The following is a 19,498-nucleotide window of genomic DNA, read 5'->3' as shown; positions in this document are numbered from 1 at the left end:
CCCTCCACTTTCTGACTGTGTGGCATTACAGGAATGAACCACAGATCTTTTTCAAAGATATTTTTACTGTATGTAGAATTCCAGATTCATAGTTATTTGTTCCTAACTTTTGGTACATTAAAAGTGTCTCTCCACCATCTTCTTGCTTGTATAATTTTCTATAGGAAATATGTATTTTGTTCTTTGTTCTTGTTTCTCCCCTTAACAATGATTTTGAGCACTTTTTTGGTGGTACTGGGGTTTTGAACCCAGGACCTCACAGTAGATATTCTCTGTACCACACTTCTGGCCATTGATTTTGTGTTGTTTGTGTTGTTTAATGATCTCCTTTTCTTATTTGAAATGAACTTCAACAGTAAAAGTTGACTCCTACATAATTCTCAATTGTAAACACTATAAATAGGGCTGGGACACAGTTCCGCTAGTGGTGCACAGTATAGTCCTTTGAGGTCTTACTGTTAACATTTGTAACACACCACTATAGTAATGCTTCATCGAGGGTCAGTTGCTACCCAATACTGAAACAAGACCATTCAATATGTTCTGCTCAATGCTCCTTGGATCAAAGGTTTATTCCAATTGGGTGGTGGAAATTGGCACTAACCCTAGCTTATGTAAGGCTAGAATCTTCAGAAAAAAAATCAGTTTCTAGGGACTCTGTTGTTTTACCTGGTTACATTTTGGGTTTACTCTGTTGTTTTCAATGAACTCATTCTCAGTTAGCTTCCAAGGAAAGTATGTATAAAAAGTAGATACAGCCAGGCATGTATCCGTAGTTCCAACGCTCAGGAGGTAACAGCAGGAAGATAACTTGAGCCCAGGAATTTGAGGGCAGCTTGGACAACATAGACCAATCTAACAAAGAAATAATAAAGACTAAAAATGAGAATATCTTTATTTCATACTGGATTGCATTCATTTTTCTAAATATTAAATTTGGGTTGGAAATTCTTTTCCCTCAGAAATTAAAGATACTGCTAATTTTTTGCTTCATGAGTTGCTGTCAAGAATTTGTGCTACTTTTCTATATAAATTGTTTCCTTCCTTCCTTCCTTCCTTCCTTCCTTCCTTCCTTCCTTCCTTCCTTCCTTCCTTCCTTCCTTCCTTCCTTCCTTCCTTCCTTCCTTCCTTCCTTCTTTCCTTTCTTGTGCTGGTCCTGGGGCTTGAACTCGGGGCCTGGGTACTGTCCTGAACTATTTTTTGCTCAAGGCTAGCATTCTACCACTAGAATCACAGTTCCACTTCCAACTATTTTGGGTGAGTAATTGGAGTTAGGAGTCTCATTGACTTTTCTGCCCAGGCTGGCTTCAAACTGAGATACTCAGATCTCAGCCTTCTGCATAGGTACATTACAGAAGTGAGCCAGCAGCACCTGGCTCAATTTTGGTTCTTTTAAATGATCTTTTCTCTTTAATTTCAGTTCTGTGATAAGCTATGATGTGCATTTATTTCAGTCATTCTCATAGGTATTGGCCCTGCTAATCTAGACATGCAAGTCCCTTGGTCCAAAGACTTTTCCTTCGACATTTATTCCTCTAATATTTTGTTTTGTTTCTTCCTCCCAAAATTATTTTAGATAAGTGTTAGACCTCTTCAGTTGCTTCCTCAATTTCCTCTTCTCAAATTGCCTTTTTTATTGTACCTGCTTAGAGATTCACTTGATTTATTTTCCACGTCTCCCATAAAATAGTTTATTTTATTCAACATATTGCTAATTTTAAAGGTTTGTTTTGTGGTACTGGGCCAAGCATATGAATGCCCTACTATGAGCTACATGCCTAATCCTGACTTCTTTTCCTTGGGCTATTTTTCCCAGTTCTGGGGGATGAGCTTTTCTGTTCATTATTGTTTGGACTTTCTCTAGCTTTCTCAAGCTGCCTACTCTGGCTCTGGCTCTTCCCATCCCTCTATCTTACATGCTTGACCTCTGACATTCATGAAGTCCCTCCCACACATAACTTTTCTGATTTCTGTCTTCTCCCATTGAAGAGTGAGTTGAGGTAGCACCCCAATTTGATTGGATCTCTGAGCATGGGTGGGGCCTGTAAGTTTCACTGCCTCATGATTGGGCAGTAAATTAAGTCAGATACTCCCCCAACTTTCAAAATTGGTTTTCCTCTATTCTGTAAATCCTCCCTTACATAGGAAGAATAAATCCTTCCTTACATAGGAAGAATATAAAGAAGTCTTCTGCCTCCCTGCCTCAGGAATAGGAACACATGTGGGTGCTGATGTTCTAACAGACTGATGGGAGTGGAGAGGTGCGGCAGAATCCTCCTCACTGGGGTACAGACTTGTACTTCTCCAGTCTTTGCTTTGTCTTCTCACTATGCCTTCACGTTCTAGTGGTGCCCTAAGATCGCTAGTTTTTCAACTCATAGAACAAAGTACTCATCTCCTGTAGACATTTCAGGGAGAACTTGCATGGTGTGTGAAGATTTGATTGAGGGTCCTCATAGGGCAGCTGCCTCACAACCAAACATTCAACCAGGTTTCCCACTTTTAGTCCTCATTTTGGTACCTGGCCTTCAGCTTCTGAGCCTCCCAGTGGTTCTTTGGGGGGAGAATCAGCTTGCTGAATTAACAGACCTTCATCTGCCTCTCAGCAGAGGGTTGAAACTGCTCCTTATCTGTTGACTCTTTTTTCCTTTTTCCTTTTGAGTTTATGTCTCTTAAATTCCTTACTGTCACAGTAGAGAGATTTGGAGACCTGCTGAGTCAGCTATGTTTATCCATGAATTCTACAATAGATTTGAAAGTGTATGTCTGAGTCCAAAGGTAACCCTTGGGCTATATGATATTCCTGTTAACTCATGATTACGTTTTCTGGAGTCAGTAGAAATGAAGTGCGTTCTAATTTTTTTTGTTTCAGACATATCAGGAATATATATAATTTAATCTTTATTCTTTCTTTATAAACACTGTTTTTATTTCTAAACTGATTAATACTGCAATTCTCCTTGTCTTATTGGATTTTTTCATATTAATACACATAATATGCCTAAGTTTTTCAGTGGGTGAGTAGCAAGTATTTTGTTGTGAAATGTAGAAACGTTTATAATTGCTGTGACATTACATTTATTCCTTTTTGTCACTATTATGCTACAATAATTGTATCTCCATCTATAGATTAAATTCTTAGAAATAAAGTACTTAAGTAATGAATGTATAGCTTAGTGGTAGAGAGCTTGCCTAGTATGTGCAAGGCCCTGAGTTCAATCTCTCGCACTAGAAAGAAAATACAAGTAGAGCAACAACAACAAAAAGCTGGTCAAACAACATAATGTTTTCAGTTTGAGTAGATATAGTCAAGATTCTCATTCCCAAAAGATGAAGTAATGATCTTGTTTCCTAAAATATTTTATACACACACACCACACAGTTGGCACTCCATTTTATGGGCTCAGTATCCTCAAATTCAACTGAGTATCAAAAATATTTGAAAAAACATATTTCATCTGCACAGATTTTTTTTCTTGCCATCCAGTGTAACAACTATCTTCACAGCATGTATTCTAACTCATCCAAAGATGATTTAAAGCACATGGAAAGAGGTAGGTAGGTTCTATGCAAATATTGCACCATTTTATTTGAGGACTTCCACATCCATGAGATCTATTTTTGTGGTGTCTCTGAAACCAGTCTTGTGTAGATACTGAAAGATGACTGTATAAACATTTTAATGTATAGATTGATTATTTCTGTTTAGTTCAGTAATCTGACTCTGAGTTTCATAATGACAGCCTCATTCTGTGCTCACCAGTGGTCCCTGCTTGCATACCTCAAATGTCACAGAACCAATGTCCAATTAGTCCTGTTGACTTCACACCTCTCCAGGATCTACTAGAAGACCCTGTTTTAGCTGTCAGCTTTGCTGCTTCAGGAATCCAGGAGCACCAGCCTCCTCCTTCTCTGCCTTTTTGTCCTTTGTATGTCCATTTCACAACGGTATCTTTTTTTTTTTTTTTTGGTTGGTCATGGGGCCTGAACTCTGAGCGCTGTCCCTCAGCTCTTCAGCTCAAGGCTAGCACTCTACCACCTGAGCCACAGTGTCACTTCTAGTTTTTTCTGCTTATGTGGTGCTGAGGAATCAAACCCAGGGCCTCATGCATGCAAGGCAAGCACTCTACCACTGAGCCACCTTCCCAGCCCCTTAACAACATATCTTAAGGCCTCAATATCCAGTGTCAAAACTCCTATAATGCTGGCACTAGTGGCTCAGGCCTGTAATTCTAGCTACTCAGGAGGCAGAGATCTGAGCATCATACTTCAAAGACAACCTGGGCAGGAAAGTCTTTGAGACTTATCTCTAATTATCAAAATGCCAGAAGTGGAGCTGTGGCTCAAGTAGTAGAGCACTGGCCTTGAACAAAATGAAGGAAAGAAAGAAAGAAAAAAAAAAGCCCGGGGTCAGTGCCCAAGTCCTGAGTTCAAGTTCCAGGACTGGCAAATGTACACACAAGAACCACCCAACCAGCAGGCACTAATGGCTCATGCCTGTAATCCTAGCTACTCAGGAGGCTGAGATCTGAGGATCGCAGTTCAAAGCCAGCCTGAGCAGGAAAGGCTGTGAAACTCTATCTCCAATAAACCACCAGAAATCCGGAAGTGGCACTGTGGCTCAAATGGTAGAGCATTTGCCTTGCGCTGAAGATCTGAGGGACAGCACTCAGACCCAGAGTTTAAGCCCCATGACCGACAAAAACAACAACAAAAACAAACAAACAACAACAAAAACCTCTTATGTTATCTCAGTGGTCCATCATTGAAAAGGAGGTGGGAATTTACTATAGTTTGGGTTTCATTTTCCATAGGACAGTTGAAAACTAAACACTGGAAAACTAAGATGAGAATGAATCTATGTGGGTGTCTCATCATTTTTCCCTTTTTTGCTTTGTTGTAGCTCCGTCATCTGCACCTTTAAATGTCACGGTGTTTCTGAATGAATCTAGTAATAAAGTGGCTGTCAGCTGGATGAAGCCCCCAATTAAGCGTCAGGATGGGGAACTGATGGGCTACCGGATCTCTCACATCTGGCAGAATGTGGGCACCTCTGTAAGTCTGAACCCTAAAAATATACTTAGTCATTTCCTTAACGATTTCACTCTATTCCAGAAGCTTTTATGTTATTATGAAGAGTTAGGGAAGGCACCATTCAGCAGGCATAGTATAAGAAAAACTTTGATTAGTTATCAGAATTAGTCCTCAGAATTCATCATCACAAAACCAGAAATAAAGGTATGGTTCAAGTGGTAGAGCACCTACTGTGAGGGGGGAAAATAACTGAACCAAGGGCATGAGGGCTTGAGTTCAAGCCCCTTTAGCAGCACACACACAAGAAAGAATGTACCAATTATCAAAGGGTTCATTTTGAACATGAGTTATGTTCTAGGTGGAACTGGGGTGCATCTGGATATCAGGTAGCTCCTGTTTTATACTTCAAGGTAGAAAGATCCCCTCTAATTCAAGAAGAGCATTCTAGTCTGAGTGCCAATTTCATCTCACAATAGCAACCAAAATGTAAGATTTCTGTGTGATAGAAGGGCTGTTTTCTTTACTAATAGTGTCCTTGCAATGGTCTAGTTAGGTGAGACTTCAGTCAAACCCAGAGAGACACATAAAGTTGAAAGACTACTGGTATGGTAGGAATGCAAGCCAGTTCAAAACAGGGTAGGCCATTGAGGGATGGAGTCTTGAGTGTAGTTGAATGAGCAGCTTCCAAAAGTTTCTCTTCCCACCTGGGTAAGGAAGAGAGTTGAGGACTTTGCTGTCCAGGCTGGCTTCAAATCTCAACTCTTAGATCTCAGCCTCCTGCGTAGCTAGGATTACAGGCGTGAGCCATTAGCACTGACTCAGAAAGTCAGTTTTCATAAGGATCCTCTTTGATCCAAGTTGTGCAGAGGGCACTAATGGTGAAAGCTGTAAGAGTGACTGGCCCAAGAGTCCAGTAAACTACAGGCCAGTAACACTCAGCTGTGCTGCTCTTCTTTTTGCTCTTTGTTCAGAATGGCCTCTTCCTCAGGGAAGACTGCATGAGCAGTTAGGACTGTGATCTCTCCAGTCACCTTCCTCCTTGCAGATGCAAAGTCATTCTAGCAAGGAGACCGTTAGCTTTGTATTCACTCTAGATTTTGTGTGTCATGATGATTTTGTGACAACAAAAGATGCGTGCCTTGTGTTACTTTGGGAATGTTGTGTGATGCTTCTAGTTCACAATCTGCACATGGAGGCGATAAAAACACTGAAAGAGCCTGAGAGAGGCCCAAACCCACACCAAAGTCAAGTGAGCAATGGTCTCAGCCTCTATCATTTTAAGTTCCAGAGCTTTCTTTGCCTTGCACTTCTGAGCCAGGCTTTATACTTGTAATCCTAGCTACTCAGAGGCTGAGAACTGAGGATCTGGTTCAAGTTTGTGAGTCTCTTAATCTCCAGGTAACCACCAAAAAGCCAGAAGTGAAGGTGTGGCTCAAGTGGTAGTGCACTAGCCTTAAGAGAAAAAAAAGCTCAGGGACAGCTCCCAGGCCCTGAGTTCAAGTCCCAATACCAACACACACACACACACACACACTCACACACACACACACACACACATCCTCCCAAAACACTGTTTTTTCTTTCTGTTTTTAGAAAACATTACTAAAACTACTTCTTTATTCAAGGCTGGGGAATTGAATAATTTTGAAAATTTCCATTTGTAGCTATAATATGAGTGTGTGTATATGTGTGTGAGTACACAATTTCATAACTTTCTTGGAAGTGGTCTTTGGGTGGTTTTTGCAGTTGCACTAAAAATGAGTGTGTGCCTTTGTTATCTCACTATTGTGCTACTTATTAAGAATTGTCTGATCTTTGATGTATAAACACCTTTTTTATCTTAAGGAAGATTTATGCTTTTTTTGTGGCCTTGTGGGGTTTTGAGTTTAATGCCCCACAGTTGCTAGGCTGGTGTTCTGTCATTTAAGCCACATCTCCAGCTCTGTTTTTCTTGATATACCTTGCCTTACAAAATAGAACTAAAACTCCAGAGTTGAGGAAAACATGCAAATTGGTTCTCTTTGAAGTTGGAGCCTTGAATTTGCTTCATAGGCATTTGTAACTCTGTGGATTCAGATATTGATTGGCCCAGCTATGCCATATAAACTAGCTGTAAAGTTTCTAATCGTGATTGGAATAGTCTTTTGATAAATGGAGCTAGAGTTTTCAACCCCAACCCCATTCCCATAAAGTATCAATGGACTTTCTATGAAAAAAAGTTCAATGAGCAAATAAATTTATAAAGTATTTCATATTAAATTCCTTTCTTGAAGACCTATAGCATACACTGGCCAGTTGAAGGCCCTGAAATGTTCTATAGTAAATACATCTTCACCTTCAATTACTCAACCTTTAGATGGGGATTGAGTTTATATATATGTGGTTTTTGATGCCATTCTTTTAAGATTATGGCTCTAAAGATGAATATGGTTCAATATGTGTTTGTAAAGAATACAGATTTTAGAAAGACCTCTCATGGCAGAGGTTATTATAGCCTTGAAGCAGTCTATCAGGCTGAGAATATAGCTCAGTGGTAAATGTTTGCCTAGAAAGCATGAATCCCTGGGTTTGATCCCCCACAACCCCACAAGTGACGTAGAACAACTTTTTAACACCCAGGGAAGCTGAACTGTACTGAAGGGTTCCTCAGACTTCAACTTCTACCTGCTAATGAGCTTGCCAATGGCCGCCAGTATGGAAGGGCTGCACCCACATGTTGACTTACACTCACTGTCTCTTCTTTTTCTCATCTTTCCCTCAGAGGAGAGCAGGGTATTCTAGCAGGTATCATTTAAGGCATGAGGGATAGTTAACGTTCTTTTGAGACAGGCCATTCAGCAATCCAAACCTCTTCTGAAATCTAAGTATTGATGAAAGAGGATACATGCAATGGAGGTATTTTCCATGAAGGAGTCAAATAAACTTTTGATTTGTTCATTAGATGGCCTGATGATTTTTTTCTTACGTACTTAGACCTGAAATATATTGCAAAGTGAGTCTGTAAGAAGGACAAATTAAGTGGAGGAAACCCAAACTGTAGCACATTGTTGAACACAGTCAAGGAACACTGGTTGATTGTTTACACTGTGCCAGATGGTTCAGAGAAACTCATGTAGAACATGTGGAAAAGAGAATTTTCAAAAGCAGGTGCTGCTTTTCACAATAGCTAGGATATGGAAACAACCCAGATGCCCCACCACAGATGAATGGATCCAAAAATTGTGATATCTATACACAATTGAATATTATGCAGCCATTAGAAATGACAAAATAATGGCATTTGCAGGGAAATGGATGGAGCTAGAAGGAATCATGTTGAGCGAGGTAAGCCAAGAGCAAAGAGACAAACAGTACATGGTCTCCCTGATAAGTGGATGCTAAATCCAAAATGTTAGGTGATACGACAAAACTAACAGGACTTAAGAAACAAAGAACTCCCACTCATCTGGTCGAACCACTACTAAATATCCCCATGCTGCTGATCACATGTATGGGGTATATGTGTACACCGTTATATGTTATAGACTGTGATAGACAATTTGCTCCAGGAAAGTTAGAATGAATTTGTGACTTTAAATGAGTATCATTATTCCACAATACTGTGAAATTCGGGAAATTATGTAATCACTTAATCACAATCAAAAAAAAAAAAAAAAGAACCCCAGGGAAGGTAGGGAGGGAAGGGATGGTAGGGGGAAAACAATGGAGGGGGTAACAATGCTCAATAGGAAGTGTACTCATTACCTTACTCATGTAACTGTAACCCTCTGTATAGTATCTTTACAATAAAAAATAAAAATAAAAAAAAGCAGGTGCTGGTGGTTCATGCCTGTAATTCTAGCTAGTCAGGAAGCTGGGGCGTCTCAGCTCAGATAGGAAAGTCTGTGAGACTGTTATCTCCAGTTAACTACCAAAAAGCCAGAAGTGGGCCTGTGGTAGTGAAAAAGCTTAAGGTAGCACCTAGGCCCTAAGTTTATACCCCAGTACTGGCATTTGCACACACATGAAAACATGTGTTTGCACGCACTCGCACACACACACACACACACACACACACACATGAACCCCCATTATACAACTAATTGATATCAGTAAAATAAACTAATTAAATAAATTTAAAAGAAATACCAACAAAATGACTAGAGATGTTGCGTAAGTGTGAGATCTTATATTAATCCCCAGTACCACAAACAAAGAAAAAGAAAGAAGAAAAAAATTAAGAAAATTTTGTTTATACTGAACATGTAAAAAATTCTTTTCTCAAGGATGAGTATGTTACTCAGTGGTAGAGTATGTGCTTAGCATGGGAAGGCACTGGTTTGGATCCGCAGCACCAGAAAACCATTGCATTATATAGAAAACTATAATATAAACATTTATAAACAATGTAACAACTACTTGCATTGTGTTATTATAAGTAATGAAAAGATGAGTTAGATACTGTGTTTGTGTGTTGGGGGAGTTGCTGAGGACTGAACTGGGGCCTCACATATGCTGTCACGTGCATTGCCACTGGGCTTCGTCCCAACCCCACAGCGGTTTCTGCAGAGGACTTTGCATAGATTCTGGTATCCAAGGGCGTAGTCCTAGAACCATTCCTACACAGATACTGCGGGAACAATGTAGTTTTTATTTCCAAATGAATAATTTTGTTTTTGTTAGGATTTTTGCTCATCTAGCCATGTAATTCTTTTCCAAATTTGAAGTTCATCTTATTTTGAGATGATTTCCCTCATAAATGATGTATTATATTTGAGTCTTTATAGGAATAAATTGGTATGTAAATACAGAAAGTCCAGTGTTCCTTGTCAGTCAGAAAATCTTGAACTTGAGGAGCTATCAGGCAGTAAATTGTGAAACTGGCATGTTATTTATCTTAGCGACAGACGTGAGTCATAACGGGGTATGGTCATGACCAGTGGTGTGCACTATCAAGTTAGCCTACCTTATGATTTTCTGTCTACCTCAAATTAAATACAGTATGACTAACTCATCACAAGGTGTTAGCCATAAATAAAATGCTTTATTTCTAGAAAAGATATTGCCAGGATATGTCTCCCAAGTTTTTAACTTCATTTCATTTTTTCCACTTAAAAAAAAATCACTAGCAAAGGCCAGGTGCTGGTGGCACATATCTCTAATACTTGCTACTCAGGAGTCTGAGATCTGAGGATGAAGGTTCAAAGCCAGCCCAAACAGGAAAGTCTGTGAAATCTTATCTGTAGTTAACCACCAAAAAGCCAGAAGTACAGCTGTGGCCCACGTGGCAGAACTCTAACCTTGAACAAAAAAGTTCAGGGACAGTACCTAGGCCTGAGTTCAAGCTCCGGGACTAGCACCAAAAAATTAATAATATTAATAATAATAATTATTATTATTTTATTATCACTAACAAATCTCAGGGTCTCAGGATCCAATTGGGTATGAACGGCTACATTTTTTAGGGTCATATTTCACCTTCCATGTTTTGTGTAGGACATTGATCACTTTCTCTTTAGAGTTTGAAATAGTCTCTGGATAGCCAACCCAGGGTCAGGAATGTTAGAACTGCTCCATCCTTGGAGCCGAGCTGTTTCTATCCTGTATCATATGCAGAAGTGACAGGTATGGGATCGAATGAGCAAGGAGTAATGTTATCACTAAAGTAGGCCTCTGCTGTTTATCCATGTTCTATGGTACCTGTGCTTCACATGATTTCATGTTTCTCCTCCCCCTATCTCCACTTTCCCCCAAGTTGTAAGGTTCATTTCCAGCATAATGTCTAGTGATTATTGTTGTTGCATTGTTTCATCCTTTGTCCTATTTCTGTGATTCCCCCTCCCTTCCCCAAATAAGATATGCTTATATACAAGAAAAAGGGTACTGAAATAAAAAAAACAGTGACCACAGGGAATAAACCAGAGCGGGGAAAATGAAAGAAAAATGAAATATCTGCAAACAATATACTAAAAAAAGAAAGAAAAACCTCTTCTTTCTAGAGCATGGAGTTAATTTTGATTAGCATCTTTGGTATGTGTGTGTCTGTCTGTCATGGGGCTTGAACTCTGGGCCTGGGTGCTGTCCCTCATCAGCTCTTCAGCTCAAAGCTAACGTCTACCACTTGAGCCACAGTGCCACTTCTGGTTTTCTGGTGGCTCAGTGGAGATGAGTCTCACGGATGTTCCTGCCCTGCTTTGAACCACGATACTCAGATATCAGCCTCCTGAGTAGCTAGGATTGCAGGCTTGAACCACCAGGACCTGACTCAGCATCATTTTATATGGACATATGTACATAGCTATTAAGCTATTATGATCCTCTGCTAGGACTATCCTAGGCATATACTAATTATTACAAATGAGGGAAACCATGGAGCCTATTATTTTTTCTAGAAAGAACAAGAACCCAGTTGCATTCATTCAAGGGCAGCTGGCCACTGGGGAGTGCAGAGGGACTTTCAGCATTGTTCTGAAGAAGTTGTTCAGATGGGAGTCTCAGGGTTCAACCTCGCCCTTGCCATCTGGAAGCATCCAATATGTAATCTCTGTCTTCTAGAAGCTTCTTTACTGACCACTGTAACTCCTGTGCCCTCAGGATCCTAGTTTGCTAAGGCTTAGTTGCTGGCAGCCCACCTTCCAGTTGCACTGGGTGAGGCTCGAGTAAGGAAGGAGCCCTGAGGAAATATGGCGACCACCCCCAGGGGCATGGGTGACTTTTCCCTGGAGTAACTGGGCAAGTAGGCAATGGAACCTATGCATCAGTAATTTGATTTATTTGATTTGATTTTTCTTCTGTCCTCAGAAAGAGCTCTCTCAAGAAGTTGGTGAGAATGACATCCAGGCTCAAATTTCTGTTCAAGTCTATAATGCCACATGCACAGTGAGAATTGCAGCCATCACCAAAGGGGGAATTGGGCCTTTCAGTGAGCCAGTGACAGTATTTATCCCTGCACCAGGTGAGTGGGGGCCCAACTGGCTGACAGAATGTGGCAGGCTGGGCAAGGCACAGACTGTTAAAGAGTACCCTGTGCAACAAATAGCAGCTGATTTTTAAAAAATGAAAAATAAACCAGGAGCCAGTGACTCATATCTGTTATCCTAGCTACTTGGTCATCTACAATTGAGAGAATTGTGGGCTGGGCCAGCCCAAGCAGAAAAGTCTACAAGATTCTATCTCGATGAAGGGAAATTGGGCATAGTGGCAGGGACCTGTCATCCTAGCAACTATAGGAAGCTTAAAGTGGGCAGATCATGGTCCAGATGTGCCCAGCAAAAGTAAAACACTATCTCAAGAAGAGCTACCATAACAAAGCGCTAGAGCTGTTGCTCAGCAATTGAGTCTCTACCAAGCAGGCACAAGACCATAAATTAAAAATTCAAAGTACTGCTCAGTGGCATAGTGCTTGCCTAGCAGGTGCAATGTTCTGAGTTCAGCCCTAGTACCAAAAACAAAACAAAACAAAGTACTGCCAAAAAAAAAAAAAAAAAAAAGGAAAAATAAAGACCAAAACTTTTTGCAATAATGCAAGGTTTTTTTTTAAATTATTGTTTGTTTGGTTTTTGTGTTTGTTATTGGTGTTAAATTGGTTTTTTTGGGGGGGGGTGTTGACAGTATTTTTAATTTAGGACCTCATGCTTGCTAAGCAGAGACTACCACTTGAATTAGACCACCCGTCTTTTTTTGTATTAGTTTTTTTTTAAAGAGAAAAGCTCTTTTAGCCAGATGCCAGTAGCTCACACCTGTAATCCTAGCTACTCAGGAGGCTGAGCTCTGAGAATGGTGGTTCAAAGCCAGCCCAGGCAGAAAAACCCATTAGACTCTTATCTTCAATTAACCACTCAAAAACTGGAAGTGGCACTATGGCTCATGTGGTAGAGCACTAGCCTCAAGCACAGAGAGGCTCAGGTACAGTGCCCAGACCCTAACTTCAAGCTCCCCCACCCCCGCCACCCCTAAAAAAGCACTTTTTATGCCTGGGCCAGCAATCTTCCTATTTGTGTTATTTTGTTTGTGGGGTAACAGCTGTATACCACGGTAACCAACCATTTTGCTTCCTTAGCTTAAGATGGCAAGCACGTGCCACTGTACACAGACAAAAGTCTCATGAACTTTTATGCTTGGGCTAGTCTCAAACCATCACCCTCTAATCTTCTGCCTCCCAAGTTGGTAAAAGTGTTTGATGGGATATTAGTCTTACAGAATCCCCAAGATTGTGAGTCCTCCTTCTATTACTCTTAATGGTAATAACTCACTCCCAAATTCTACTGTAATTTGAATTAAGTAGGCATGACTGAACTATGGATAGGCACTATGGCTAATCCTTAGCTCTCTATGACTGGCATTGTTTATTTGCTAATGTTTGTAGTGCTCTGTTTTTAGCAGTGCTGTTTGCCTTGTTTTTACTCATTCAACCTTTGGGTAATGTGCTTTGCAATTTGGTCTGCATAGAACATCAAGTACTCCCTACAGAAGCCATGGGCTAACTGCCCTGGCTAACTGAGCTAAATGCCCAGCCATGCATGCTGGCTTTGTATGGCCAGGAGCCTCTGTGGTGTCCCATGCGCTTCCCATGCTGTGCTGCTTCCATGGACCAGTAGAGCCACCTTTGTCCTGACTCTGATTTGCCCTCAGTTGCTGTTATACCATGTCATAAAACCCATAGGCTAGTATCTGTATCAGGCCTTTGTATCCAGTAGTTGACGAAATTGAGAGCAGATGATTGAGTTCCTGTTTGTTTGTTCCCAATGATTCTCAAAGTGCTGTCCCTTTTAGTGTCGAATTGGCACTAAATTACACCACTGTGCCAGTACTTGGGAAGCAGTTGTTACTGGTGATAGGGATATCCACAAGGTGTATCTTCCTAGAAGAAATTCAGACAGTGGGATTCTGATCTAAAAGGCACAGCTTAAAAACTCTAGAGTTTTTTCCCTTTCCCTCCCCAAATTAGAAACGTGTATATATAAGATGCAGGGCACTGGAATCAAATACAGTGAAAACGGGTTATACCATGGAGGAAGAACATACAAAAGAAACAAAAAAATCACATAGTACATTATGAGTACATTAAAAACAATAGCAAGAAAGAAAAAACCACTGATGACCCTGTCTTGGGATTCATTTCACTTAACATCATCTTATATGGTCATATATACATAATTTTTTTACCTTTTCTGCTTGTCCTCAACATATACTACTTATTGCAAATAAGGGAAACCATGGGACCTATGTTTCTCTGGGCCTGGCTTCTTCACTTAATATAAAATGCTTAAATAGGAATACAGGTTGACCCATTGTAACAATGCCATATACAAGACACTATGTTGAAAATGAACTTTACAACTTGGCGGGGGAAAGGAGGGAGGAATTGGGGAGGTGGGGAGGGAAGGGATGGTAGGGGAAAAACAAAGGAGGGGGTAACAATGTTCAAAAGGAAATGTACTCATTACCTTACTCATGTAACTGTAACCCCTCTGTACACTATTTTTACAATAAAAAAGTATTTTAAAAAACTCTAGAGTTTTTCATCTTAATACATAATAATAAACTCTAAAATTTTTTAAGCTTTACTATCACAGGCAGACCTTGCTTTGCACAAGCTTCAATATGTATAAATATCCATTTTCACAGTTTAAAGAACACAAGTTCCCCAACAGTGAGGCTCAAATTTTAGCTACCCTCATATGATCTAATACTGTATAAACCATGAACCCTACCATTTGCTCTTCAGACAAATCACCATGCATATAACAGATGTGAATCACCACTGACTAATCACAGTGTTTCTTTCAAACTCTGCTGGTGATTGGCTTCTGTGCCTTTGCCATTCAAACTCTGCACACACATCTAGCAAAAGCATATAGTGTCCCCGTCCAGTGATGAACCCACATGACTTTTACAGACAAGGGTAATTAAAGGGGGGAACTGGTGGACAAATATGAAAATTCAGCAAAGTTGTATCATAGTTGGATCAAAGTGCATTATATCGATATATGGAAATAATATCACAATGAAACAACAGAGAGAGAAAGAGTACAGCCAAGAAATGAAGTGATAGTATTGGAGGCATGGTTCAAGTGGTACAGTGCTTGCGTAGTTAACATGAGGCCCTGAGTTCAAACCTCAGTTACTCCCCACCACACACACACAAGATGGTGTTGGAAGTGAAATTTGAATTGCCTAATACACACAAAGCTTGGGTTCTATGCCTAGCACAAACAGATAGTGTTAATGTTTTTCAGGCTGTTTCTGTTTCTGTGGCTGGGGGAACTGTCAGCAGAAGGATTGGAAAGTATAAAAAGAAACTTGATTCTGTTGTAATTCTAGCCATCTAGAAGGGTAGTGCTGGGTATACCACAGAATGTGCTGGAAGAAAGTTGAACAAAAATAAAGGTTTGACTTTAAAAAAAAAAAAAAAGCAAAATTGGGCCCATATGGAAAGAATAAATTCTCCACTTGTAAAATTTGTGAAAGTTTTGTACAGTAACCAGGTCCTCACTATTGCCAGGGCTATGCCTACAGAAAGGACATCTGTGGTTAAAAAAAAAAAAAAAAAAGGTGCCACAAACTATAAGCAAACATCTGTCTAAATGTTCTGATAATGTTTCTGATTTTCTATGCTTTTTAGAGCACTAGCCAATGAGTGAAAGCATCAGGTAGAATTTGAGTCAGGGTCTCAGTAGTTAAAAAATAGCATAAGTAGTGGATTAAATGAAAAAATATTTTTATATGTTTTTTATTGTAAAAATACTGTATAGAGGGGTTACAGTTACATACGTAAGGTAATGAGTGCATTTTTTATCAGCATTGTTGCCTCCTCCTTTGTTTTCCCTTACCATCCCTTCCTTCCCCACCTCCCCAACTGCCCCCCACAAACTTGTAAACTTTGTTTTCAACATAATATCTTTTTTTTTAATCTACATATTCTTTCTTTATTTAGAATTAAAGATGTAACAGTCAAATGCACCAAGAAAAGTTCTGAATTAACCACAAATCCTGAAGCCGTTTTCTCTCTCCTGGGCCTGCACAACTTTCAGGAAAAAGGCACTAAAAATAGCACGCACTCATTGTATACATTCACACTTAGCGTTAAATTCACACAGAGTTAAATTCAACTTACATGAAGCTGATGTGTTTAAAGAATATAATTCTTTAATAATTTTCTTCATAAGGATTATAACTCTAGACATATTGATTCATTTTTCAGAATAATATATCTCCATGTTTTTCCAGCAATTACCTCAACTGATTCTTCCCCCACCAAAAAAAATAAAAGCTGCTCAGTGTATAAATTTTGGTGACCAAGTAAACAAATTTGCAGAAGGAAACTTGACCAGAAAAATTGTTTTACCCATTAGGTTACTCTATTAGTAGTTATGATTGCTCTTTATGATTCTGACACCAAAAAACATATTCTGTTTTTTTATTGTGAAAATACTGTACAGAGGGGTGGGTTACAATTACATAGGCAAGATAATGAGTACATTTCTTATCAAGCATTGTAGCCTCCTCCTTTGTTTCCCCTTCCCATCCCTTTGTATCCTCCCCCACCCCCACCCCCGGCCCCTCCACCAAAGTTGTAAAGTTCGTTTTTTGACATAAGGACTTGTACATCTCATTGTTGCAATGGGTCCTCCTGCATCCCTGTTTTAACGATTTGTTTTTTCCCTTCCCCTCCACATATACCAACATCATATATAGTGAGAGCAGGGGTTATACCATGGGGGAGGGCCATACAAAGCAACAAAGACAAAATCTTATAAATATGTTAGAAACAATCGCATGAAAGATCTCTTTCTCTCTCTCTCTCTCTCTCTCTCTCTCTCTCTCTCTCTCTCTCTCTCTCTCTCTTTTTGTCAGTAGCGGGGCTTGAGCTCTAGGCCTAGGAGCTGTCCCTGAGCAATTCAGCTCAAGGCTCATGCTCTACCACTTGAGCCATAGCGCCACTTCTAGTTTTCTGGTGTTTTGTTTTTTTTTTTATTGTGATTAAGTGATTACATACTTTCCCAAATTTCACAGTATTGTGGGATAGTGATGCTCATTTAAAGTCACAAACTCATTCTAACTTTCCTGGAGCAAATTGTCTATCACGGTCTATAACATATAACGGTGTACACATATACACCATACATGTGATCAGCAACATGGGGTTATTTAGTAGTGGTTAGACCAGATGAGTGGAAGTTCTTTGTTTCTTAAGTCCTTCAACATAGTATCTTGTACAACTCATTGTTGCAATGTCAACCTGTATCCCTATCCCTATTTAAGCATTTTGTTTTTTGAAAAAATATTTTTAGACTTCTGCAGGTGTGCATAAGCACATGGATGGGTGGATGGGTGTGCACGTGCGTGTACATGCGTACGCACATGTATGTACATGTGCTGATTCTGGGGCTTGAACTTTGGGTCTGGGCACTGTCTCTGAGCTTTTGTGCTCAAGGCTAACCCTGTACCACTTGAGCCACAGTTCCATTTCTGGCTTTTTGGTAATTAATTGGAGATGAGAATCTCATAGACTTTCCTGCCCGAGTTTACTTCAGTCATCCTCAAATCTCTTGAGTAGTTAGGATTACAGGCATGAGCCACTGGCACCTGGCTATTGTATGCACTGTTTATTTAACATTGTTTATATATCCCTTATCCCTTCTATCTGCTTTATTTATGGATATTGCAAGACTGAAAAGGAGGTTATTATTGGTGTTTTGCGGTCAACTTGGCATGCAGACTTAGAAGTCCTGTTCTGGTGCCCTGGTTCTTAGAATCAATAGCTTCTTAATTAGCCATAGTTTTACTGTATATTGAAATGTTGGAGACCATTATTACTGGATAGTTCCTTAGTCATTAGTCTAGCCCCCTCATAAGCAAGTTGTATTTCTGGTTCTTTCTTGCTCATCCTTTAAATCAAAATACCAATTCCTTTCATATTTGAATAAGAACACAAGTCACATGAATACACTGGATTTGGGGGAAAAAAACATGCATTATACATATTATCTTGAATTCAAATTGACATGAAAGTCAGGAGGACAGTGTGTCTCAGGCAGGGTTCATCCACGTTCTGTAATAAAATGAATCCTCACTCTTCAGGAAAACTCCACCTACCCAATTTCTCAGAGTTACCATACAACACTGAAAACAACAAAGACAAAATGTTGAAATTCCATCCATGCTTGGGAAAGAATATGACAATTCTCCAAGACATAGAAAAATGTATTTTTCCTGTGCCCTAACTTACATGACTAGAAGACAAACATTGCTCAAACTACTCTTTTTATTATTTTAAAAAAATTGATTGGTGGCATTTGTTAGGAAATCGAAAGGCTTGGAAAAAATTATATTAAGTGAAGTAAGCCAGGCCCAAAGAAACATAGGTCCCATGGTTTCCCTTATTTGCAATATCTAGTATATGTCTGAGTCAAGCAGAAAAGGTCAGATAAGGTGATGTTAGGGAAATGAACCCTAAGATATGTATTCAAATGTTTTTTTCTGTCATGCGATTGTTTCTAACACATTTATAAGATTATTTCTTTGTTGCTTTGTACGTCCCTCCCCCACAATATAACCCCTGCTTTCACTGTATTTGATGTCGGTATAATTTGTGGAAGGGAAGGGGAAAAACAAATCGTTTAAATAGGGATACAGGTGGGCCCAATGCAATAATGAGATGTACAAGTCGTTATGTTGAAAAATGAACTTTACAACTTTGGGGAAAAAAATAAAGAGAAATCTACTTTAAAAAAAAAAAACAACTTTGGTGTGAGGGGAGGGGGGATAGCGGGGAGGATTGGGTCGGGGTGGGGGGGGGGAGGATGGGAAGGGATGGGAAGGGGAAACAAAGGAGGAGGCCACAATGCTTGATAAGAAATGTACTCATGGGCTGGGAAGGTGGCTCAGTGGTAGAGCGCTTGCCTTGCATGCCTGGGCCCTGGCTTCGATTCCTCAGCACCACATAAGCAAAAAGATAAAAGCCAGAAGTGGTGCCTGGCTCAAGTGGTAGAGAGCTAGCCTTGAGCTGAAGAGCTGAGGGACAGCGCCCAGGCCCAGAGTTCGGGCCCCATGACCGGACCTCCCCTCCCCCCCAAAAAAAGAAAGAAATGTACTCATTATCTTGCCCAGGTAATTGTAACCCCTCTGTACAGTATTTTCAGAATAAAAAATAAAAATAAAAAAAAATTTATTTGTGGCAATGGAATTTGAATTCAGACCTTGTACTTGTTAGGTAAGCACTCTAGTGCTTGAGCTATACCCTAGGCCTTTTTTTTTGTTTTGCTGTTGGTTCTTTTTGTGGTTTGGTGTGTGTGTGTGTGTGTGTGTGTGTGTGTACGTGTACGTGTGTGTGTACGTGTGTGTGTGCGCGTGTGTGTGTACATACGTACATGTGCTGATTGATCTGGGGCTTGAATCAGGACTCTTTGCTCATGCTTGATTTTTTTATTCATGTCTGGTACTCTGCTACTTAAGCCATGTCTCCAACAGTAAAACAACTGAT

The 19,498-nt window shown here is 39.9% G+C and overlaps 1 protein-coding gene across 1 annotated transcript in view; it reads left to right on the top strand.

Moving 5' to 3' along the window:
* The window catches only part of Mertk (MER proto-oncogene, tyrosine kinase), a 132,745-nt gene that overhangs the window by 77,510 nt on the left and 35,737 nt on the right, over positions 1 to 19,498 (top strand). Inside the window, exons 8-9 of the mRNA XM_042695402.1 lie at positions 4,904 to 5,055; positions 11,815 to 11,968. Coding sequence (XP_042551336.1) covers positions 4,904 to 5,055; positions 11,815 to 11,968 — 306 coding nt within the window. The remainder of the gene's footprint in view (positions 1 to 4,903; positions 5,056 to 11,814; positions 11,969 to 19,498) is intronic.

The sequence above is a fragment of the Dipodomys spectabilis genome, unplaced genomic scaffold (assembly GCF_019054845.1).
Source record: "Dipodomys spectabilis isolate Male_0828 unplaced genomic scaffold, ASM1905484v1 ptg000187l, whole genome shotgun sequence".
Lineage (NCBI taxonomy): Eukaryota > Metazoa > Chordata > Mammalia > Rodentia > Heteromyidae > Dipodomys > Dipodomys spectabilis.
This window is presented reverse-complemented; position numbering and strand designations above follow the sequence as displayed.